General features: G+C 32.5%; 2 protein-coding genes across 2 annotated transcripts; one reads left to right on the forward strand and one right to left on the reverse strand.

The window, feature by feature from the left end:
- Positions 1–10,199: 10,199 nt before the first annotated feature.
- LOC108477491 (pentatricopeptide repeat-containing protein At3g49710) lies at positions 10,200–12,687 on the forward strand. The gene has a single exon (XM_017780036.2). The coding sequence runs from the start codon at positions 10,333–10,335 to the stop codon at positions 12,487–12,489; it is 2,157 nt and encodes a 718-aa protein (XP_017635525.1). The 5' UTR covers positions 10,200–10,332; the 3' UTR covers positions 12,490–12,687.
- A 1,740-nt stretch (positions 12,688–14,427) lies between these two features.
- Positions 14,428–19,058, reverse strand: LOC108476732 (pentatricopeptide repeat-containing protein At3g49740). The gene is made up of 3 exons (XM_017779021.2): positions 16,310–19,058; positions 15,295–15,354; positions 14,428–14,819 (listed from the first exon to the last, which is right to left on the reverse strand). Exon 1 carries the CDS (start codon positions 18,742–18,744, stop codon positions 16,468–16,470), a length of 2,277 nt encoding a protein of 758 aa, XP_017634510.1. The 5' UTR covers positions 18,745–19,058; the 3' UTR covers positions 14,428–14,819; positions 15,295–15,354; positions 16,310–16,467.
- Positions 19,059–25,251: the final 6,193 nt, after the last annotated feature.

The following is a 25,251-nucleotide window of genomic DNA, read 5'->3' on the forward strand; positions in this document are numbered from 1 at the left end:
TAAGCTGGAAATGATCTTGAAAGAACTAAAATCTGGTTAGAGAATATTATCAGGATTGTCAATGAATTGTTCTGTTCACCAATTAAATGTTAGAAAGGTATGATATTTCTGTTAAAAGATTCAGCTTGCTAGCGGTGAGAAATATTTCTTTATGTTGTGATTAAGAAAGGGTTATTGAAATTTTCTGAGATGAGTTCTGACAGAAATATATATATATATACATCAGTCAGAAATTTCTTGATCAGAGATGTAAAGAATTCTTGAAACTTAAATAGAGTCATGTGATGGAATAAATATATCAGAGAGCGTATTCCGATAGAAACTGTATGGTACAAATTGTAAAAGATGGTTTAAATGAAGATATAAAGTTGAAAAACGTAGAATAAAGAGTAGAATATGTGTTGGATATGATTCTTTTGATCATTATCTTAGTGATTGCTTGGAGAAGTTGAAAAAGATATTATTCAAAGTTCAAGATCGAGTAACACAGTTATCAGAGGTAGGTCACCCTGTAATCTCAGAAATACGAGTGAAAGCCAAAGTGTGACAAAAGACTTCACTGTAAAATCTGGAGAATGAACATCAGCCAGGGTATATGTTAATTGTATATAAGAAGATTTATCTCTACTGGATATCATTATAGGTACTTTCTTTTTTATCAGCACTAATATGATTATTTTAAATTGATCTTGGTTTGACTATTCCTATGATTACATGAGTTTAGTATCTATTAAAGATTTGCCTGTTGAGTTTGCTGAAATTTTTGGGTTGAAGCATTAAATTTTTCGGATCAGTATTTATTGGCTGATAAGATTTACAGGAACTGTCTGATAATGATACTAGGATATTGTTCTCTGTTTGAATTGATGTTATTAGTGTTTGATGTGATCTTGAGAATGGAATGGTTAATTCTGCACGATGTTGTGGTAAATTATAAGCAGAAGTATATTATATTGCGAAGTTAAGATGATGAAATGTTTTGTTTTGAATCAGAGAAGATTGAATGATTTACCTATTGTGATATTGAACATGCCAACACAGACATATGTCGGAAAGGGGTCATGGTATTTACTTGCTTATGTATTGAATATTAAAGTATTCAAGTTAAGGTTTAAATTAGTGGCAATAGTGCGAGAGAATTTTGATGTGTTTCTAGAAGAGTTGCCCGAACTACTATTGATTGAAGAAGTTGAATGTGCTATAGATTTTGTGACTGAGATGATAATGAAAAATATATTTGAAATCAAAGGTTTTCTAAAACTAGTCGGTTATTACAAAAAGATGTGGAATTGGAATGATCTGATAGACATTAGCAAGGCTATGATTAGTTGAAAGCTCAGTTAACTGAAACATTAGTTCAGGTTTAGTCTGAAATCTGGTAAAGAAACTTGTGATTTACAGGGACAGCAGTGTTTTGATGCAAGAAAGAAAACTAATGAATTATGTTTTGGAAAGTTAGAATTACATGAGAAGAATTATTTGACATATGATTAGGAAGTGGTAGCTATTGTCCTTGCCCTAAAACATCATGATTTGATAATTGAATATCATCCAGGAAAAGCAAATGAAGTTATAAATACTCAGAATTGAAAGTTTTGCTTTGTGTTACGAGTTATGAACATCCGACTGTTATTACCTGATGATGGCTCAAGTGTAGTTGAGATAAAAGTTAAACTGACTTCTCTACAGCAGGTCTGCAAAGCTCGAAAATGTGATAACGAGTTATCGACTAAATGGGTATAGTGTACAAATGACTTCTGATTAAAATTTTCTGATTGGATTTGATGATTGTCTGCTATTTGGAAATAAAAGTTGTATTGAAGAATTCAGAAGCTTATACAGAAGATTTTTCATGAAATTTATAGTGGTAACATGTCTATGCATTCTGGAAGAATCAAGTTGTACTGTGATTCGAAGCAGATGTGCTAATGACTTGGAATGAAAAGTGACATTTTAGACATATATATATGTGTTTATATGTCAGCAAGATAAAGCTGAATATCAGATACTGATACCTTCAAAACTGTTACAGCCAGTGATGATATCAGAATGGAAATATGATAGAATTTCTATGGATTTGAATTGGAATCATCTCTATCTATGAAAAAAAAATATGACATTTGAATAATCGTCGAAGGTATGGCGAAGTTTGCATATTTTATTTAAACATGAATAAGTTTCTTACTTAAAATTTGTCTGAAATATGGGTTTCTGAGATCGTCAGATTTATGGTATGGTAGTTTCTATTATTTCTGATCGAGATACATGGTTTATATTCTGATTCTAGAATGAATACAAGAAGTTCTGGATACGCGATAATAATTTTCAGCACTGTATGAAGCTTCGTATGATTGTGAATGTATAACTGCACAGTATTTGATTGAATGTAGCGAGAAAAGGAATATGAGGAGTGTTTCGATTCGTGAAACCGAGGAAAAGTGGAAGTGATTTGAGATAGCTTAAAAGTAGTATTTGACTGTCAGAAATTCTATATGGATATTGAATGGAAGAAAAATAATTGGGTTAGAATTAATTCAGGAAACAAAGGACACTATCAAGAAAATTTGAGGTAGACTGAAAGCAGCTTTTGATAGACATAAATTATATGTGAATTTGAAATGTCGAGATATCAAGTATTCTGCTAATGATAAGGTATTTTTTTTTCATACTGGAAGAAAATATTGAAATTTGATGAAAAAGAGAAATTAAGTACTTGATCTATTGGACTATGTGAAATTATAGAAAAAGTTAGACCAGTGATATATTGTTTGGTTTTGCCTCCGAAGTTACAGGAAAGTTATGATGTTTTTCATGTTTGGATGTTCGGAAGTTTTAGATTAGATCTCTTACATGTTATCTCGACAAATGATATTGAAATTTGAACTGATTTATTGTATGGAAAAGAAGAACCGGTTGAGATATTAGTGAAGTCATAATATTGAGGAAGCAATACGGGAATCGAAAGAAATAGTGAGATCTCTGTAACTCCACCTCTTTTAGGTAAATTTCGAGGACGAAATTTATTAAGGGGGGAGAATTGTAATGACCCGAATTTTACCGTTACCGGAAAAGTGTATTTTTGGGTCTCTATTTCTAAAAAATGGATTCGTAAATATTTATTAAAAATATTTACGAAGTTAATCGAGTGGTTAATTAGAGTTTAATTAAGTGAATTAGCTTATATTAAGGATAATTGGATAAAAGGATTAAATTGAAAGAAGTGTGAAAGTTTAATTATAGAATAAAGAAAATTGAAAGGACTACATAAGTAAATAAGCCAAAAGAGTGTCAAGTGTATGGCAAACATAAAATACAAGTGTAATCAATATAATACACACATTTGTAATACATGTATGAATTTGCTTATTATTTAAGTAAATATTAATGTATTTATTATTATTAAATTGATATTATATGATAAATAAATAAATAAAAGTAAGACAAATGTGTGGTAATGATTAGGTACAAGTGTATTAATAAAATACATACACTTGTAATGCTTGTATTTAAGTATTAATAGATATTTATTATTTATAAAAGGTATTTATTAATTAAATAATTACATTATAAGATTTTATGTGAAAAATAAATAAAAAGTTGACAAATGTATGGTATGTATAGTGGCATGTGTCATATTAGTATATGTACATTTGTAAAATACATGTATATTTACTTATTATATAAGTATATTATTAAGTTATTATTATTATTATTATTATTATTATTATTATTATTATTATTATAAAACAAAACAAAACAAAATAAAAGAAAAAAAAAAGAATAGAAGGAAACAGAGAAGAAACGAAACAGGGAGAAAGAAGGAGAAAAAGAAAGGAAAGAAAGGAAATAGGGGAAATAGGAATTTTGAAGCTTGGAAGTTTAATAAGTAAGTCAATTTAGTCCTTTTTACTTAATTTTGATGTTTTAGAAGCCTTGGAACAAGGTTTTGATGAAATTCAGTTAAGATTTTGAAAGTTATTAGATTTCTAGATATTGTTTATGTTAAATAAAATGATGAGTTAAGGGCTAAATCGATAGAAATTAAAGTTAGAAATGAAATAAGGATTGAATTGTAAAGTAATTCATAAGTTTTATGTTGTAGGGGTTAATTTGAGGAAATTTCAAAATTAATGAGATAAGCTGAAAATTTAATAGTTAAATTTGAGTTTGGATGGAATTTGAATAGAAATGGAGAATGAATTAAGTTAGTAAAGTGAATGAATTAGTTAGGACCTAATTGGAAATAATGTGTAAATTGAATAGAAATTCAATTAATTGTTATAATGAGTGCTGAAAGTTAATGGTATAATTATTTTAATTTCCGTAGCTAACGTTGTCTCGGGAAATCTCGACTAAGCAAGGACAAGACAAAGACAACGGGAGTTAGCTTGGAAACTACGGTTTGTATTTCTATAAACCGAATCTAATAATTATTTGTTGAATTTATTATTTATATGAATGGTAAGTATTATTATTATTATTATTATTATTATTATTATTATTATGGTATTGAATTGAATTGAATAAAAATTCATGAATTATTAGTGATTATTGATATTGAATAGAATATGTGAATATTGAATGGAAAATTGAAAAATTTATATTGTATTGAAATTGAATTGCATGTGGATTGATATGGGAAAACTGTATTGAAATGAAACTAAAAATTTAAAAGTTTACTGAAATCCCTATTAACAGTATCGGGCTAGTCGGATATAGTTGGCATGCCATAGGATTGGAAGTGTTTAGGGATATTCTGACTTTGTGTTAATGAGACACTATAAGTGTCGCCAGACTGTGACTGTTTCGGATTCGTTCCAATGAGGTACTTAGTGTACCGTGACTGGGACTGTTCCGGATTCGATCCGATAAAGTACTTTGTGTACCATGACTGAGACTGTTACCATTACGGTGTATTCCGCCTTCGACTGATGAAACATTGTATACTATCCCCGGTGTGTGGGTTGGATCTGTGTATCCGTCTAGGTCCGAGTCATGTTAATAGGGGTAATTAAAAGTATTAAAGGTTGACTGCTACGGAATAAATGATTGTTACTACATAACTGGCTGTTATAGAGTGCCGGAATGTTACTGTATGAAATCGATAAATTGATTGATACTATAAATGTTTATTGATACTAAATCAGGAGCCGAAGTGTGAGTAAAACATACGAATGGAAACTATTAATGTTTAGATGATTTATGAATTCATTTGAAAAGCTAATCGAGTCAATAAATGATAAAGATTAAGTGAATTATGAATAGTTTATTTATGAAGTGAATGATTAAATAATTATGATCATTATATGAATTTATGTGTATGTTATATTTTAAGTATTGGATAGTATATAAAATGCGTTTGGAATGGCTTAGTATTGGTATTTGTATTGGTTGTAGATTGATATTTGCAGGGTTGGATAGTAACGTGTGAAAGTCTCATTATTGAGTCCGTACGGCCTGGTACACGGGCGTGTGCCCTGGTTACCATGGTCGTGTCTTAAAGTCAATTTAGTACACGGGCAGGGCACACGGACGTGTGTCATGGCCGTGTTTAAAAGTTAGTGTTGCACACGGGTTTAGGACACGAGCGTGTCCCAAGCCGCATGGGCATGTTAAACTAGCCACACGGGCGTGTGGTACTGTTCAAAAGAAGAAAATTCAAAATTTCACGAAAAATTTCCTAAACTTCCGATCGAGTCCCGTTTTATTTTAATTACACTTGTAAAGTACTGTGGACCCATTAAAGTTATATTTAGATGGATAATATTGCATTTATACTTGTTTATGTGCAAATGTACTGTAATGACTGGTAATACTCTATAATCCTGTTCCAGTAACGGGACAGGGTTAAGGGTGTTACAAAAAATATTATACTTCACTTTGGTTTTATTTAATTTAACATATAATTATCTTTTTACTAATTTAACCTTTAAAAACATTAATAATTCCACTATCAAGTCAAATGGTCTAATTACCATTTAAGGACTTCCACTTTAAAGGTCTATAGCTATTTAATACTTTAGCTATTAGAAATCCACTTTTGCACTTTACGCGATTTAGTCCTTTTTATCAAATTAAGCATGTAAACGGTAAAATTTCTTAACGAAATTTTTATACAGTAATACTATCATGCTTTAGGTAATAAAATAAATTTTTTACTTCAGATTTGTGGTCCTGAAACCACTGTTCTGATTTCAGTGAAAACAAGCAGTTACAAGTTTCCTATATAACTAAGGACTCAAAGGATTATCGGCAATTGGCTTGAACAAGGGTACTTTCTAGAAAAGCTATGCAAAATGGTTTCTTCTTTAGCAATGAAGATCACTCTAACTTCTTCAGGGAGAAATAAAGATTTAAAAGAAGGAAGCAAAATAGAGTCTCTTCTTTTAAACTTCAGTTCTATAAATATACGAAACTTAACCCATGTCTCTCACTAAGCAAGATCCCTAATCATAATTCACGCACACGATTCCATTAATTAATCACCATTATCAAGACTTTACAGGTGTCTTGCTATTGACACATTCCTTACTTAAAGTTTGACACGTAACTGATACGTGTCCTACCTACCCCGGGATAAAATATCGAACAATTAACTCCGTTCTAAAAAAAAATTTCACTGGCGTGTTCACGCATAAGAGAATTCACCAAACATAGGAGTTATTCAAATGCAAGAAAAGTGAAAACACATCAGATGGCGGATCACAACAAAATAATTCGTCGGACAAATCCGCCCTAAACTTAGTCTAATTTTGATGATTAGACGAACTAACTTACAAGATCCCCTACCCATGCTTGCCGTGTCAGCCAGCCAAAATACGAATTTTAATATTTGGGGTGTGACACATCATTCAACATCAGCTCATGAGATTAAAGTTCGTTCATGAGTTTGGTAAGATTCAATTTCCTATTTCTTAAGTTATAAGTTGTCCTAAAGCTTGCAAACTCCTTAGACAAGGTTTAGGTATTATATTTAAGCTTAACCCAATTGTGCTCTACCTTTGCTAAGGAACCCACAAGCATAAGTGTAAGCATAAGCATGTGATATTTCATTAAAGTCTGAAACTTTTGTTTAAAGTTCATTAAGTTGGTTAATGTGGACTACTAAGCCAAAACAACTTGGCCTCCAAACATGACCTGCAAATTGTCCATGATCTCTTTAGTAGTCCTATATAACTTTCATGTTTTGTAAAGCATTATATATACTTACAAGTATGTAGGAACGAGATATATCTTTAACCTCTTTCCATCGGGATTGGGTCTCAAGTTAAGATTCCAGTAGGCGTTCATCATCAATAACAAATTTATAGTTCTCAAAGCTCAAAACAATGTGCAAATTTTGTTTCCAATCTTTGAATTTATTTCTAGTTAACTTTTTTTTCAATAAAAATATTAATTAAAAGGTGTTGGTAGGTAACCATAAATCTTTTTTATGTAATAAGCAAATATTTTGATTTATTTTTAAACATGTATATATTATACGTGCTTCTTAAATTAAAAACCTTTAAAAATAGTTTAAAAATAAATCTTTTAAAAATTGCAACTATTACAATAAAAATTCTCACACCTATTGTTTTATTTCACTATGGGGCAATCACAAAACAACTATTGATAATATAGAAATCAATCTAGTTAATTTATGAATCCATAATCATTTAATTCAACCACCAATTTAAATTAAAATTAGTAGAGCTTCTTAGGAGTTACTAATTACAATAATTTTGATTGTTTATTGATAAGTGCAGTATTTCTTATCTATTTATAATATTTCTCTTATTTATGTTCTTAACTATATCATTTATGCTTATATTTTATTTATTAATTATTTAAGAAATAATTGGAGAAAAAAATTAAACTTTATTTTGGTAAGTTTTTGCGTATTAACTTTTAATAGAATGTAACTTCTATATTTTGACCATAATTTGAGCTGCAAATTTTTTTTTTTTGAATTCATAATATATCGATTCGAAAAAAATTAAAAAATTTAACTGAAGTTATTTCATAAATTGAACCTATAAAAGCTTTAGAAAGGCATCTAAAATAGCCTGAAAATTTGATCCAAAACTTATCAAGAAACCTAAAAAATTCTAATTTATTTAATTAATGACGCTTTTGTGTATTCTCCATTATATTTTTTTTTTTTTTACAAATAAAACTTGGAGATACTGAGGCATATTCGCAGTATTTTTTTTGCTTTTTTGTGTTTTCTTTATTTTATGGGCTTCAAAGCCCTTTTGTCTCGTAAAAAGATTTTAAAAGTTTGATTCAATAAATTCATAAGACTTAATTCGTGCTTAAATTTTTCTTTATTCTTTAGTATTCGTGCATCTTTTGTTTAAATTATAATTGTTTAGGTTTGTTAAATATTCACCAGTATTTGATAGCTTAGAATGGTTACTTTGTCAATTAAAATAATTAAATCAGTAGTTCTTTCATACATTCTAATACTAGTGATGAACTGCATAATTGTTTATGTCATAGTTTATAATTATGTTGTGCGGATGTGTGATCTAGCTTAAATGAACTCTATTAAGGTGAGTTTGTTGGATAGAATTAGGTCTCTCTCATTCTTAATGTTGTCGGTAAGTTAAATCTTGAGCGTTAAATTACAAGGTTATTTATCAATTAGGGAAGTAATTTCAAACGAGTTGCCTCTTGGTTACCAAATAAGTAAGGATAAATTGGTTGCTCGGTATTGAGTCAACAACTAGAACTAATTTATTAAAGATATTGAAGTTACTTTGCATCGATAGTTGAATCTATAAATCAAGCAAAGATTTTACTTTTGGCTAGAGATTTTTCTCATTGAGTTTCTTATATTTTATTTTAGTTTACTTTATTTTAATTTCATTTTAGATTTTAATTTTAAAATCTCCTTATTTTATTTTTATTTTACTTGTTTATTAAAGAAATAAAATTATGTCTGATATTTATAGATATGACCCTGCTTACTAATTTATATTTTCAAATGGTTTTATTTTTGGAATTCTTAATACCCTAATATGTTGTACATGAATCACCATGAGGCAATTTTAATAGAAAAGAAATCCCATCTTACGTACCAGAGTTAGTAAACACTTGCGGCCAAGGTAAAATAGACTCAAAGAATTACCATACTTTCATTCGTGGGTTTTGTTTAAAAACCCTCACCCAATTTTTTAAAAACTTGCAAAGATTTTTAATTTAAGAGTATATGTATGATGAAATGAAAATAAATTTGAGCCGCATCATTCTCTAGTTATCAAACAATAGTCCTAATATGAATATCTTGTGCATCATGACCTTATGAATGACCCATTGATTTTTACATTACAAAACAATCTTTGTGGTACAACTTAATATTAATTATTGCTTTAATCATTTACTTATTGTGCAAATTAAACTAATACATTTAAATACTTTTATAATTAGAATTATTTATAGCAAATAAGGATACATAGCCTAACATCAAACATCAATGAGGAGATTCACAATAAAATAATTTAAATAGAGAATAAGGAGCACGATGAAGAGAGTATACAACACAACCAAAATTTTTGGAACTAGTTGGTATCTTTCAAACTAGGGAAAATTCTTCATAAGAAACTGACAAAAGCGTTTAAACAATGCATGACGTCCAGTTTTGGGTAGAAAAACAATCTGGATGTCTTTCATTTTGATGAAGCTACTAACAGAGATTTCATGTTACCCTAGAGGAAGGAATGTTCATCTTTGATACTAATTATTAAATTAAATTTACGATTTTCTTAACTAAATTACTTTATATTTGAAAGTTAATATGGGTTTATTAAGCTCATCTAGAACTATATTATATATGAATTCCTCATGGCACATTTTCATGAAATACCGGAAAAACTTTAAAACTATTTTCTTCATCACACATTCTTCAATCAAAACTTTTTTGGGTTCTAATTTTTTCCTTCTTTCTCCCACCCAAAGCAGGTGCATAAGTTAGTAGAAAAAGGTGCCAAGTGTAGTGTTGGGTAGTTTTGTGAATGTTAATCACTTGGTATTTCTCTTTACTTATCACATTATTTATGATCCCTATCAATTAAAATAAATATATTTTTTTATATTATATATACGAAAAGACTATAAAAAATGTAAAAAAAAAATGTGTTTATTTTTAATTGATAATAACTATAAATGTTGCGGTAAAAAGAATTTATAAAATAATTTTTTCAATCATATACTAGGGTTGGGTTGATCCTTAACAACCCATTTCGGGTGTTTAACGTCTCCCATAAATCGTTAAGATAGAGGATATTCTGCTTTTGCACATTGATTTTGGGATAATAGATGAAAAAGGGTTCAAATAAATTTGCAATTTAAATGACCCAAGTCCCATGGACCATCCAAAACTTCCGCAACCTATTGAAAACATGCATAAGCCACAGAAACATTTTAACAGGCAAATCCCTCCACTCTCTTTACATCAAATCCCTCGTTCCTTCGTCAACTTACCTTTCCAATCATTTCATCCTCCTCTACTCCAGATGCGGCCTTTTAGCCACTGCCCACAACGCCTTTTTCCAAACCCAACATCCCAATACCTTCTCTTTCAACGCCATCATCGCTGCCTACGCCAAGGAATCCCTCCCTTCCGTTGCCCACAACCTGTTCGATCAGATTCCTCACCCAGACCTTGTTTCTTATAACACTCTCATTTCCGCTTATGCGGATTGTGGTCGGACTGAACCTGCATTGGAGTTGTTTAAGAAAATGAGAGACTTGTTTTTTGAAATGGATGGCTTTACTTTATCTGGGGTCATCACGGCTAGTTTGAATGATGTGTGTTTGATTAGACAGGTGCATTGCTTTGTGGTTTTTTGTGGGTTTGATTCTTATGCTTCGGTCAACAATGCGTTGCTTTCCTGTTACAGCAAAGAGGGTTTTTTAAGGGAAGCAAAGCGGGTGTTTTATGAGATGGGAGAGTGTAAAGATGAAGTGTCTTGGAACTCCATGATCGTTGCCTATGGGCAGCATAAAGAGGGTGCAAGAGCACTGGCATTGTTTCAGGAAATGGTTAGGAGAGGGTTCGATGTTGATATGTTTACTTTGGCTAGTGTTTTGACAGCGTTTACAAGTTTAGAGGACCTGTTAGGAGGATTTCAGTTTCATGCTATGTTGATCAAGACTGGCTTTCATCAAAATGCTCATGTCGCCAGTGGTTTGATTGATTTGTATTCGAAATGTGGAGCTGGCATGTTGGATTGTGGGAAAGTTTTTGAAGAGGTTTCAGGACCGGATTTGGTTCTCTGGAACACTATGATTTCGGGGTATTCCTTGCACGAAGAACTCTCTGACGAGGCTCTCAAGTGTTTCCAAGCGATGCAGCGTGTCGGATATTGCCCTGATGATTGTAGCTTTGTAAATGTAATTAGTGCATGCTCCAATTTGTCATCGCCTTCTCAGGGAAGACAGATTCATGCACTGGCAATCAAATCTGAAGTCCCTAATCAAATTCAAGTCCATAATGCCCTGATTGCTATGTACTCAAAATGTGGAAATCTTCCCGATGGAAGACGGGTATTTGATAAGATGCCGGAGCATAATACGGTCTCTTTGAATTCAATGATTGCTGGTTATGCACAACATGGGATTGGAACGGAGTCCTTAATTCTTTTCAATCACATGCTGGAACGAAATATTTCCCCTACAAGTATAACCTTCATCTCTGTCCTCTCAGCATGTGCTCATACAGGACAAGTTGAGGAGGGTCAGAAGTATTTCAACATTATGAAAGAGAAGTTTGGAATTGAACCAGAAGTGGAACACTATTCATGCATGATCGATCTGTTTGGTCGAGCAGGCAAGCTACATGAAGCTGAGAAACTCATAAACACTATGCCATTTAACCCGGGTTCAATTGGTTGGGCTGCAATGCTTGGTGCATCTAAAATACATGGGAACATGGAACTAGCATCAAAGGCAGCAAACAAGCTTCTTCAACTGGAACCTTCAAATGCTGTACCTTATGTCATGCTTGCAAACATGTATGCCAGCAGCGGCAAATGGGAAGAAGCGGCAATGGTTAGGAAGCTTATGCGCGACAGAGGTGTGAGGAAGAAACCAGGTTGTAGTTGGATAGAGGTGAATAAAAGAATTCATGTGTTTGTGGCCGAAGATATTTCGCACCCAATGATCAAAGAGATTTACAAGTACTTGGAGGAGATGGGAAGGAAGATCAGGTTAGCTGGGTATGTTTCGGATCTGCGGTGGAGTTTAGTTAAGGAGGACGAGATAGAAGCCGGAGAGAAGGAGATAAAGTTAAGGCATCATAGCGAGAAGTTGGCAGTTGCATACGGGCTACTGTCCACAAAAGATGGGGAGCCTATACTTGTGATTAAAAACCTGAGGATATGTGGAGATTGCCATAACGCAATCAAGTTTATGTCTGCTGTTTCAGGGAGGGAAATCACTGTAAGGGATACCCATAGGTTCCATTGCTTCAAGGACGGGCAGTGCTCGTGTGGAGATTATTGGTAATATGCTTTTAGACACCTTGCTGGTGACCTCCAAATCAAATATCCTAACCTACCCGATTGGTGAGGGATAAATTTGAACCAATTCAGCAATTTTGTAACATGGGTGATTAGGATTGGAACAGATTGTGGATCTTTAATATTCTTGTGTAACCAGGCTTCTATTAATATGAAAACGTACATTTATTATTAAATTAAATAATTTGATTTAGAGTAATATAATAAAATAAGCTGAACATCCTGCAAAAGCTGGAGAGTTTGCTTAACGTCCCAAGAGTAGAATACCAAAAAAGAGTTATTCATGTTCAAGTAAGTTTCAACAATACCATTGTTTATGTTACAAATGTATGGGGTCGGGTAATCTCTTAGTCCTTTGCCGGCACTTGTGAATTCAAGGGTACAATAAGGGATACTAATAACATTGCGAATAAAATTAATTTTAAACCATATTCTCTCAATAAAAAATTCTTTATAACAATATAAATTAAAAATTTTAAAATTAAAGTAGAAGAAAAATAAAATGATATCCTCTTAAATTCATAAAGTTATACAAATATATAAATCTGATTCGTAAAAATAAAGTCTTAAGTAATGGGAATATCAAATTGCAAATTAAAATGAAAATTTATAATTAATGTTTGTAAATATTATCAAAACTATTAGAAAGTAGAAATTATTTGTCCCACTTCTGGATGAATTAAAATCCAACATCTCAACCACAGTCAAGGATTGAAAACTCATATTACCAGTATTTAAGCTTTATGAGACGTTGAACAAATAAAATATCAAATTTGATTTTTCTTCCACCATCATAGTTTTAAAAAAGTAAAATCCAAACATCGACTTATAATAACAAATATATAATTATATTAAAATTTCCAAAAATTTAATTTAAATAAAAATAAAATATTATACTTACACTCGTATCTTTTCTTAAACCACTTTGATTGTCTAAGAACGTGCTTTGATTCTTGTACTCCTTGAAAAGTTGCTTCAGTTCTTCATGACACTTGCATTTGTATTTAGCAAACAGATCTTGTAAACAATGCAACTTAACGCAGTGATCAAGTATAACAGCAAATGCCAAAACTATATAATAATCATCCCAATACTTAAAAATTTTACCGTCCATTTTTTCGCCATTAATATCATAAGACACATGTATGTTTTAAATTTTTTTTCAACTTTTTATACTTTTTTTTTTAAATTACAAATTAGCAGTGAGATAATTTCATTCAATCAACTTTAAGGCTGGGTAAAAGGTTTTACATTCACATTAAGATAAGCCCCAAAATACCATGCCCTTTGATGAGCATAGAGGTGTTCACGAGCCATGTTTAAACATGATATTAACATTTTTTATGCTTAGATCAAGTCTAGCCCTACTCAAAAGATAAGTCCTAAAATTTTACCCATATCTGCCTATATTTGTAAATAGTTAATCTAAATCCATTTAAATTCGCCCATATTATTTTTTAAATGTTTTGGAAAAAATATTATTGTTAATTTAATATTTAATAATTTTATATGTTTTTCATTTGTTAATATTTTACATATAGCATCTTAATTTTTTTAAAATGTTTATATTATAATATTATATATTATTATATATTTAATTTGTATGTATTATAAATTACATAATATAAAAAAATTATCTAATATAACATATCAAAAACTTAGAAAAGATTAGTGTCGAACTTAATCTTTAAATGTTCATGTCCGAGTTCGACCTATATTTTAAACAATTTAATTTATTTTTTTGTCCAAACTTATTTTTCGAATCCCAAATCATCTCAAATTTGAGTAACCCTTTGAACTTAAATGAATAGCTCAACTCATTAACATCTCTATATAGAACACTTCAATGGAATATGCTTTGCCTAAGAACCCCTAAAAAGATTGTTGATTTTCGTTTTTATTTAATCACCGAATCCTTGCAACCTTTCATCAATTTTGCAATTAATCTATTGAATCTCAAATTGAAGCTTTGAAATATCTTTTTGAGACAGACCACCTTTCGAAGTTTAGTAGTAATTTCGTTACTCATGGTCATTTCATAGGCACACCTCTCTTTTCAATTCTTACTTCTATTGTTTAATTCACTCATTCTTATTCCAAGTACTTCCATTAGTTTCTAGAATTTTCAGGTTTGGTAGCCCAAAGAAACAGCACACCTCAATTCAAGGCTTTGAATTCGGTTCATTCTTTCGAACTTGAATTCGAGTCCGGGGATTCCGCATCAAGCCTGCTCGAACTTCTTAATGGCAGCTTCGTTTTCTTTAAACTAGTCTGGACAGAACGCCGGATCCACTGAGTAGAACTCTGCATTTTAGCCTTCAAGAATGAAACAAGTTAAGTCAATGATAAGCCAAACTTGACACATTAATATCAGTGATGAGTGATAATTCAGAAACAGAGATCACAGCTGAGAATAAGTAGAAAAAGTAACCATTTTGATAATAATGCACGTCCATATCCTTTTATAATTGATGTGTTCTTTGTTCCTAGCAGACTATCTCAAGACATCAAATTTGCACTACTCCTTGAATTAGTGAAAGAATATATGCTAGCAGAGTTCGAACTTTTGGACTTCTTTCTGCTGAAATATTTAGACTACTTAAAGTTCTCACATAAAAGTCAATACTTCGGTTGGAAGAACTATTTTTTCTTTAATTAAAAGTCGATCAATATCCCAAAACGAAGATTCACAGAACAAAAAGGCTGTGTGACAATTTTGATCAAATGTTATTTAAAAGATTAGCCATTTTAATTCGAAATCCATTGTTATGAGGAGTAGATAGTGACTGACCGGCCTCCTAAATTTGGATAATTCTGCCACTTTAGCCCTCTGGTGGTCAGTCAGGGTAACCTGAACAACAAAAGGAAAGAAGTTAAATTTCAAATGAAACAAAGAAAGGATCGAATCTATTGAGGGGAGAAATGCTGTGATTCATCTTGCAGCTTGCCAAAGAAAGTCGAGAGTATGGACTACATCCATCGAAAAGTCACCCATGGCTGCACCTATAGCCTCTACGAAAATGTTCTAAATGGTAATACTGCTCAAGAGGCTGGTAATTAAGTGCTGGTCTAGCATCTACCTTATTATAGTAATTCATATGCATTTTGGGCTTGCAGGGGTGAGGTGTGTGACTAGTCTGCCAACAGCCATGGCATAAAAAGGAACCAGAGAAAGATTAAATATATTAACCTTCACCGCAAGCCCAGGGAGGTTGCTGATGCTTTGCTAGACAGACAGAGAGGGCATAGTTGTGTGGTTATGCCAGACAATTTTTTACCATGAAGCAATAATCTCAAATAGCCAATATATAAGCACTTTCTCTGCCAAAGTAACTCTAATTTTATAATGGGATTAAAAAAACTTGACAACTTTTACCACCTTGGTACCTAAACTTCTTCTTATCCACATTGGTCCCAAAACTTAGACAGTTTCTTTTCCAATTAGGTCCCTAAACTTAAATTCCGTTAAAGTATGATGACGTGGCATTATAAAATAGTTTCACATCATCACCCAAAAAAATTTATAAAGCTTCAAAAGGTTTTAGAACTTTTTAATAATTTTTTAATATTTTTAGATTTTATATAAAAATTTTAAAATTTCAGGTGATTACATGTAACAAGTCATATCATTATACCTTAAGGAAACCCAAGTTCAAAGACCAAATTGGGAAAAGTTGTCAAGTTTCAAGATTAATGTGGACAAAAAAAGTTCAGGGACCAAGTTGAAAAAGTTGCCAAGCTCAGGGACTAAATGTTGCTTTATCCCTTTTATAATTTATATGCAACTGCAAGGAGTAAGGAATAACCTGCAAAAATAACTAGACCATCAGAGCCCACCCTTCCCAACTCAGGAAGAGTTTTGTTCAGTTATTTTGGAGACGAATAATCACGGGGATCTGACACACTACGTGGAGAAAAATGACTTTGCTCTATAGGGAAGAGAGAAGATGGCATCAGAAGGGATCTATATACTGATCCAACTTGAGCCAGGTTGCTTCATCACCCCAACATTTTTCATGGATTCCCTCACTCTAGCTGCTTCTTCCCATTGCCCAGCAGCTGCATAAGTATTTGACAAAAGCACATAAACTGAAGGATTATTTTGCTCTGTTTCAAGGAGGAACTTAGCAATAATTCTCGCGAGCCTTAGATTACTATGAGCTGCGCAAGCACTGAACAAGGTCCACCAGATATTAGAACAGGGTTCAATATGCTTGCTGTCTATTACTCTTGCAGCTTCATCAAGATACCCAGCCCGACCAAGAAGGTCAACCATACATGAAAGATGATCTTCTCCAGGATCAAAGCCATACTCATTCACCATGGAATTTAATATCCAAGTGGCATCATCAACTAAACCAGCATGGCTGCAAGCAGAAAGAAGAGCAGTAAATGTTGCTTGATCAGGTTTAACCCTACCTACACCTTTCATTGTCTTGAAACAATTTACAGCTTCTTTACCTTCTCCATGCTGCGCAAAAGCAGAAATGAGGGCATTCCAAGAGATTGTGTCCTTTGCAATCATCTCGTTAAAAACTCTCAAAGACCAATTTAGAGTTCCACATTTCGCATACATTGTGATTAGAGCATTGCCTAGAGAAGTTTCTGAAGAAAAATCATGCCTGAGGATGAAAGCATGAAGTTGCTTCCCATTATTCAAGGATGAGATGCTGGCACAAATACTAATAGCAATGGAAAATGTATATGAATTTGGCCTGAGGTTTGATATCAACAGTTTGGTTAATTGCTCTAAGCCCTGAGCTGGGAACCCATTTAGAAAGAACCCCGATATAATAGTATTCCAGGAGATCAAGTTCTTGGGAGACATTTGAAATAATTGATAGGCTTGATTCATCTCCCCATGCTTAGAGTATGAAGAAACCAATGCGTTGGAAACCTGGACTCTTGAAATGAGTCCATTTTTAAACACAAGGGCATGAATCATCTTACCCATTTCAATGAATTCTGAGCATGACAATAAACTTCCGAAAGTAAACTCATCCGGTTCAATCCCTGACCTTCGCATTTCCATGTAGATAACAAACGCTGAGCTACTAGAGCTTCTTTGGGCATAAGTTGATACCAGAGTATTCCATGACACAATATCCTTCTGCTCCAATCTCTCAAAAACTAATCGAGCAGCATTTAAGTCCCCACAAGTAGAATACATAGTTATTGCCGCATTGCTCACAGAGGTAGACTGTTCAAAACCCAACTTCACAGCTTGTGCATATACTTGAACCCCAACACTTCGACATGAACACCAACTCATTAAACTGACAAAAGTCAGTTCAGAGGGACCCAAACAAGCCTCTAACATCTCCCTAAACATTAACAACGCCTGTTCAACTCTTCCTACATTCAGTAAACCATCTATCATCACATTAAAAGTAATCCCATCGTACACAGAGCACTCTACTTCTTCGAAAACCCGGCACGCATTTTCAACATCTTCACAATTAAAATACATAGTAATTGCAGCATTAACCACAGAAGCTCGAAACAAAAACCCAGTTTTAACTACCAAAGCTTGAACTTGCCTCCCAAAACCCAAATTTTCAATATAACAGGTGCTCAATACACTTGCAAAGCTATAATTATCATGCTTCAAACCCAAAAAATGCATTTGCTTAAACAAGTCAAACCCATGGCCTTGATACCCATTTTCCATACACCCGGTAACCATCACATTCCATATTGCCACTTCTTTCTTAGGCATCTTATCAAACACCTCGCAAGCATAAGAAATTCCTCCCAATTTCGAACACGAAGACAACATGGTAGTCCAAGAATAAACATCCGGGTGATCAATTTCATTAAAAACCCTTTCAACGGAAGCTAAATGATGGGTCTTGGAATAGAGGAAAAGGAGAGTGTTGGAGACATGAGAGTAGGGTTTGAAGCCGGATTTGATGGCGTAAGCGTGAAGTTTAGTTCCGAATTCGAGGCTAGGAAGATTGGCACAGGCTTTGAGGGCGGCGGAGAGAGTGTACTGGTCGGGCTTAACATTGTGGTGTAGACAGTGAATTTCGTCGAATAGACAGAGGGCATCCTGGTAGCGAGGGGAGCGAGTTAGACTTGCTAGGCGAGAGTTGAGTTGGATCAAGTGTTGTTGGTTAAGAGAAGCTTCAGTTATGGTAGTTAAGACAGGTTTGAGTTGTTGGGTAGAAAGGGCATGGGAGATTGTGGTGCAAGGAAGAGAGCGGGTGGTAGTAGGAAAGAGGTGAAGAAAAGAATGCATGGGGTAGGGGGTGGAGATGATGGAAGAAATTCAGCGATAAAGTTAAAAGGCATTAGAGCGAGAAGCTAAGCGGTTGGATTTGGGCTGCAGTCGACAAAAGAGGAGGAGCCTGAGCCTATGCCTATAGCAGTGATTAAAAACCTGAGGATACGTGGAGATTGACATAACGCAGTCAAGTTTGTCTCTGCGATCCATGGGAGGGATTCCCATAGGTTTTCAAAGACGGGTAGTGCTCTTGTGGAGATTATCTTTTAAACTAAGGGGAAGGGCTAGTTATTGCAGTTGAAAAATGTGTTTTTTTTAAAGTGTTCTCCATTCTCGTCAAAAAAATGGAAAGTAAAAAAAAAATAACTTAAAATAACTTAAATGTTATTTAAATAATTTAATATATTAACATATGAAATATAAAATTTAAATATCTTTAAATAACTAATGTGAATTATTTGTAAAATTTAATTTAAACATGTAAATCATATTAGAGAAAATTAAGATTTTTTATTAAATTACATGCTGATTGCTAAATACTAAGTTAAAATTTAAAATATAATTTAGTTGTAAAATAAATATTATATTAATTTTTTTACTGAAATGAAATAAATGAAAGTATTTTGATAATTTTATATTTAAAACTTAAAACTCTATAATCAAATGTGATTTTTCTTCAAAAAATGAATTTGAAACATAATGAATAACAAGGCTTTGAAACTTTGTACCCAATTGCAGTTGTTGTTTAAGAGAGCCTTTGAAAAGCATTAGATTAGTGCTTTTGAATAGCGCATGTGAAAAAGTGTTTATTAATTTTAAACATTTCCCATCATTGTCAAAAAATTTGTGGACGTTTGAAAATTTAAAAACAATTATTTTAAAGTAATTATTATAAATTATTTGTAAAATTAAGGTTTTTTTTATTTTTATAATATAAAAAATAATAATAATAAATCAAAATGGTATTCCATCACTATTTACGAAAATAGTATGGTAAGGGTAGTGGAGAGGTGGCATCACCCTTGATTGCAACAGTCAATCATTTGACTGTTAAATAAAAATTAAGGATGGAGTGTAGTGGATAGGCGACACCAGTATACCAAGGAGTGAGGGGCGTCTGACAGGCGACACCTAAGTGAAGGCTTCCTGACAAGTGGCACTAGTAGAGGTTTTGTCATAAGCGGCACTCTGTGGAGGGTTTGTCATAGGCGGCATCCATTCTTATTTAACCAGTGTTTTTTAACGATTATGACAAACCCTGGTTAAATAAGAATGACTTATCAGGTAAGGTTAGTAGATATTAATTTTATTTTTTTGGCAAATTTTTTTTGAAATTGCATATTGAGAAATTTAATTATTTTTACAGATTTAGTGATGGATAATAAATTTTTCGCATGCCTTTATTTCGATGGAGTAATTTCAACAACAAATGTTAGATGTAATTTGAATGTTGCCAACAAATAACAATGAGATTTAATAGAAATGTCTCGGTTAATGGTATAAAGAAAAGAATCAGTTTGTTAGACGTTGTGTGCCAAAAATACTCGAGAAATCGTATGTCCCAAAGTTTTGCTCGGGAGGGGTTGAGTACTAGTGTGGTAATAGGCTGAAGGTATCAAACATCATCAATGATCTCGAATCCGACTAATGTGAACTGGAACTGGGAATTTTCAACTGATATGCATAGCCTAACGAGTCCGAAAAATAATCATCGACCCCCAAGTCTAGATGATAAGAACTACCCCCAGAATGTAAATAAGACCGCTCAAGTTCAGGTGTTGGCTTTTGGTTCGTGCTCTTGTTTGAGTGTAGGAGGCGAATATGGTAGGCGATGCGAAAGGCGCCCTAGTCGTTGCATGTGTGGAGGAGCTAGTATCATTTGCCCACCAAATAAAAAAGGTTTCCCAAATGCCATGTACCAGCATTGGTACTCCTCTAAGGGTCGCAAATCAGATACATAATCCATCCGAGGTCTCCACCCCATCCGATCATTCCACAATACAATATATTCCTTGTGCTCTAGTGCCCAATTATTATTTTGTTTCCTCCTTTTTGTTAATTAAGTGTACAACCTTTAAACTCTGTGGAACATCAGGAAACGTTGGATACACTCAAACTGTCACAGTACTCGGTCTCCATTATAACATTCGACTGTTGAGAAATTTAGCATAGATGCGTTAATGCACCAAAAGTGTGAATGGATGTGAGCAGACGAAGGAATAATAGTTGCAATGTCTGGGAAGGATATGACATCCAAATAAACTGTACAATTAATAACATCATTATAGTAGCACAAGTCAAATTAAACAAATAAAGTAATTACATATAATTAATATTAGTAATTACCCCCTCCTTAATGTGTGTCTCAATCACCTAGCAGTAAATCGGAAATGTATATGACCTCTTGATACCTAGAGAAGAACTCCATTTATGAAAAAAAAAAGTGAACTTGTTAGAACAAATTTTCATAGATAAATCAAAATTTCATGCTCTAATGATTAAATTTTAGCACCTATTCACAAGTGGGAAGACATATATTTGGTAAGTAACTGATGCCAAGAATGGCATTCTATTAAGCGCCTAAAACTACAACAATACCAGATGCCCGTCTATGTTCACGACACTATGCTTTGTCATCTAACAAAGCTTGCGATACAATGTAACTAGTACTGTTAAGTCTCAACTATACGAACGGGCAACCTATAAATCAAATAATAAGGGCAAATACATCAAGTGGACTTTGTTGTTCTTTGAAACTAGCATAAGTACACCCATTATCATATCCATTATATGCTCGAGTTGCTCAAACAACCTCTCGTTCAGTGGTAGTACTCGATAAATACTCGAAATTCGTCCTTAACCATAAAAATCTTAAACTCTTAAATTTTTCGCCACCATCATCGAGCTACCGTCCTAGTAAGTCATAGTAAAGAGCTGCTGGTTCAGACATTATACTTACACCCATGACCGCACTACTATCAATTAGGAGCCTGAGTTGCAATGCAACATCTTCTAGAATGATGGAGCACTCCCCACACAGCAAATGATATTTGTGAGTCGTCGAGCTTCAGCGCTCGACCATAGCTAAAATCAAGTCGTACTTCAAGTTAAATGTGCGGATCATTATGGCTAATTCAAATCCAAACACTTTGTAATCTCGCGATATAATGCAGCTAGTATTGCTAAGCCCCAACTATACGAACAGGCATTGTATAAATCAAATGATAGGGGCAAGTACATCAAGTGGACCTTGTTGTTGTTTGCATCTGGTATGAGTACACCACCTATCATATGCATTATATATGCTCGAGCGGTGCAAATCACCTCCCATTTCGTGGCAATTCTCGGTAAATACTCAAAATTCGCATTTAACCATGAAAATCTTGAACTCATAAATTTCTGCCACCATCATCAAGCGAGTTTCCTAGTAAGTCATAGCAAAGGGTCGCGGGTTCAGACATTGTACTTGCACTCGTGACCGCACTACCATTGATTGGGAACTCGAGTTGTAGTGTAACATCTTTCAAAATAATGAAGCACACCCCACATGGCAAATGAAATGTGTGAGTCTTCGGGCTTCAGCGCTCGACCATAGTCGAAATCAAGCCGTACTTCAAGTCAAATGTGCGGACCATTACAGCTAATTCGAATCTAAATGCCTCTAAGTATGGCACAAGACGGGGATTTAGCAGATAACCTCACCGTTGACACGACCCCTCAGTAAACAGTATAGACACTGACCATATTAAATTATCACAATAATTAATATATCCAAATTAAAGAAAAAATGACGTAGAACTTTATAAAGGGACCCGTGAATAACAAATAACAAATTTAGTACCACCACAATAATCATATATGATGTGTGATATGTTTTTGCCATCAAAGATGTCATTTCGATATCTATAGTTTCCAATAAAAATTTTAATTATCGCATGAACAAATAACGAAAATGAATTTTGTATCGTTTGTTATTTTTGAAGAATTAATAATATTTTTACCCATATAAACAAATCAATAACAACGTAATTTAGGATACACTAATGTAAGTTGATAATTTATTTTTTAGAAACCATCTCATTTTTTTCATTTTTATCAAAAACAAATTTTTATAACGTAATGTATATTCAACGATATGAACTGTAAAAATTTGTAAAGTCAATTTAGCTTAATCAATTTAACATAAGATGTATAAATTATTTTTCTTATAAAAAATTAAAAATACTCCTATAATTTCTCCTCAACTTGAAGACAATTAATTTATGGCATATTTGGCTCTTTTTACCACAATAATCCAATAAAAATAATTAAATACCAAAATGGGTCACCGTACAAATTTGTAACAAACAACCCACTTCAGTATTTATTATTGTAACAAATGACCCATTCAATAATTAATATGTAAGGTATCCGGTTTTGGTATTTAATTATTTTTTAATTATTGTGGTAAACTTAAATATATAATAAAAATTAAAAATCGACTAACAAAGAACACAACATCACAAATCCAAACAAATATTTAGAAATGTTCCTTCAAATCAAATTAAATTACTACTCTCAATATTGCAAATACAAAATCAAACAAATAAAAAGTACTAAAAAGAATTAATTACAAAAATATTAAATAAATATATTAAATAAATAACTACAAAATAAATTTACCTCTAAATAAAATTTGAGGTGTTGCCTTCTCTCCTCCTTAAACAAACAAAATTAAATAATTAATAAATCATAATAAATAATATTTACTAAAAAGAAAATACCTTTCAAAATAAAATAATTTGGTCGCTCTCTTTCAAAACCCTAAAATTTTAACTTTTCTTTTTTTAATACTTAAAACCCTCTTCTTTTTTTAACAACCAAAACCCTAAACCAAAACACCTTTTTTTTACACAGCTATCTACTCTCCTTTTTTTTCCCTTCTCCTTTCTCTTCTCTATTGTATGTTGTTATCTTCTTCTTCTTTTTACCCACTTCTTTCTTTTCTATCTTCTCTACCACCCCAAGGTTATCTCCTTCTTCTTTTTTTACCTTTTCCTTTCTCTTCTTTATTCTCAGCTTTTTTTATTTTTATTTTATTTTTACAATCAAAACATTTTTTGTACAATGCTGAGGTTGAAGGAACCTTATATGGTCCCCTCATTTACCTGTGACTGGTTCAACCCCAACTCCCAGCCCCCTATAATTCAACCTTCAGGCAATCAGAGAATAGTCAAATTGATAGTGGTACCGCCTGTTAGGAAGGCATTGCTAAAATACCTTGTTTTTTTACACCCCTGACTCGTATTGAACACAACTAACTCCCATAATGGTGCTGCCTATCCACTATCATTCACCACCCATACCATGCCATTTTCGTAAATAATGGTGGTGGGATATCATATAGGTATTTTATTATTATTTTTGTATTATTGAAGTGAAAAAGGCCAAAACTACAAATACAAAATCAAACAAGTAATAGGTACTAAAAGAATTAATTACAAAAATATTTAACAAATAACTACAAAAATAAATTTACCTTTAAATAAAAAATTAGGTGTTGCCTCCTCTCCTCCTTGAACAAATAAAATTAAAGAATTAATAAATTACAATAAGCACTAAATGAACAAAACAAATAAATAATAATTACTAAAAAAATACCTTTCAGAATCAAATAATTTGACTACTCCCTTTTAAAACCCTGAAACACTAATGTTTTCCCTAAACTTTAACCTTTCTTTTTTTTTTTAACAACCAAAACCCTCTTCTTGTTTGTTTTTCTTTTTTTAACAACCAAAACCTTAAAACAACCAAAACACCCTCTCTTTTTTTACACAGCTTCCTCCTCTTTTTTTTTTCTTTCTTTTTTCATTCTCCTTTCTATTCTCTGTTCTGTGCTATTATCTTCTTCTTCTTTTTACCCACTTCTTTCTCTTATATCTTCTCTACGAATCTCTCTCTCTCTCTCTCTCTCTCTTTTTATTTTTTACCTTTTCCTTTCTCTTCTTTATTCTTTACTCTTTATATATATATATGTGTGTGTGTGTGTGTGTGTGTAAAATCAAAATACATTTTTTTTACAAGACTGAGGCTGAAGGGACCATGGTTATAAGGTCCCCTTATTACCTGTGATCGATTTAGTCCAACCTCTCGTAATTCAGCTATCAGGCGGTTAGAGAATTGTCAAATCACAATGGTGCCGCTTGTCAGGGAGGCACCACCAAAATACTCGTATTTTACCCCTAACCCATAGTGAACACTATACCGGTGCTGCCTATCCATTACTCTCTACCTTAAAAAAATATATTTTTTATAAGAGGCTAACCATTGTGGTAAAAAAAAAAAGTGGTGCTGCCTTTTCACCACCCACACCATACCATTTAGGTATTTTAAAAAATTATTTTAGTATTATTGAAATAAAAAACTTAAAATTAATAATACTTTAAATATATTGATAAATTACATTTAAATAATTTAATATAATCATATTTATAAATAATATTTAATATTACTTTTAAAATACCTAATTGATATAAGTAAAAG

The sequence above is a fragment of the Gossypium arboreum genome, chromosome 12, assembly GCF_025698485.1.
Source record: "Gossypium arboreum isolate Shixiya-1 chromosome 12, ASM2569848v2, whole genome shotgun sequence".
Taxonomy (NCBI): Eukaryota; Viridiplantae; Streptophyta; class Magnoliopsida; order Malvales; family Malvaceae; genus Gossypium; species Gossypium arboreum.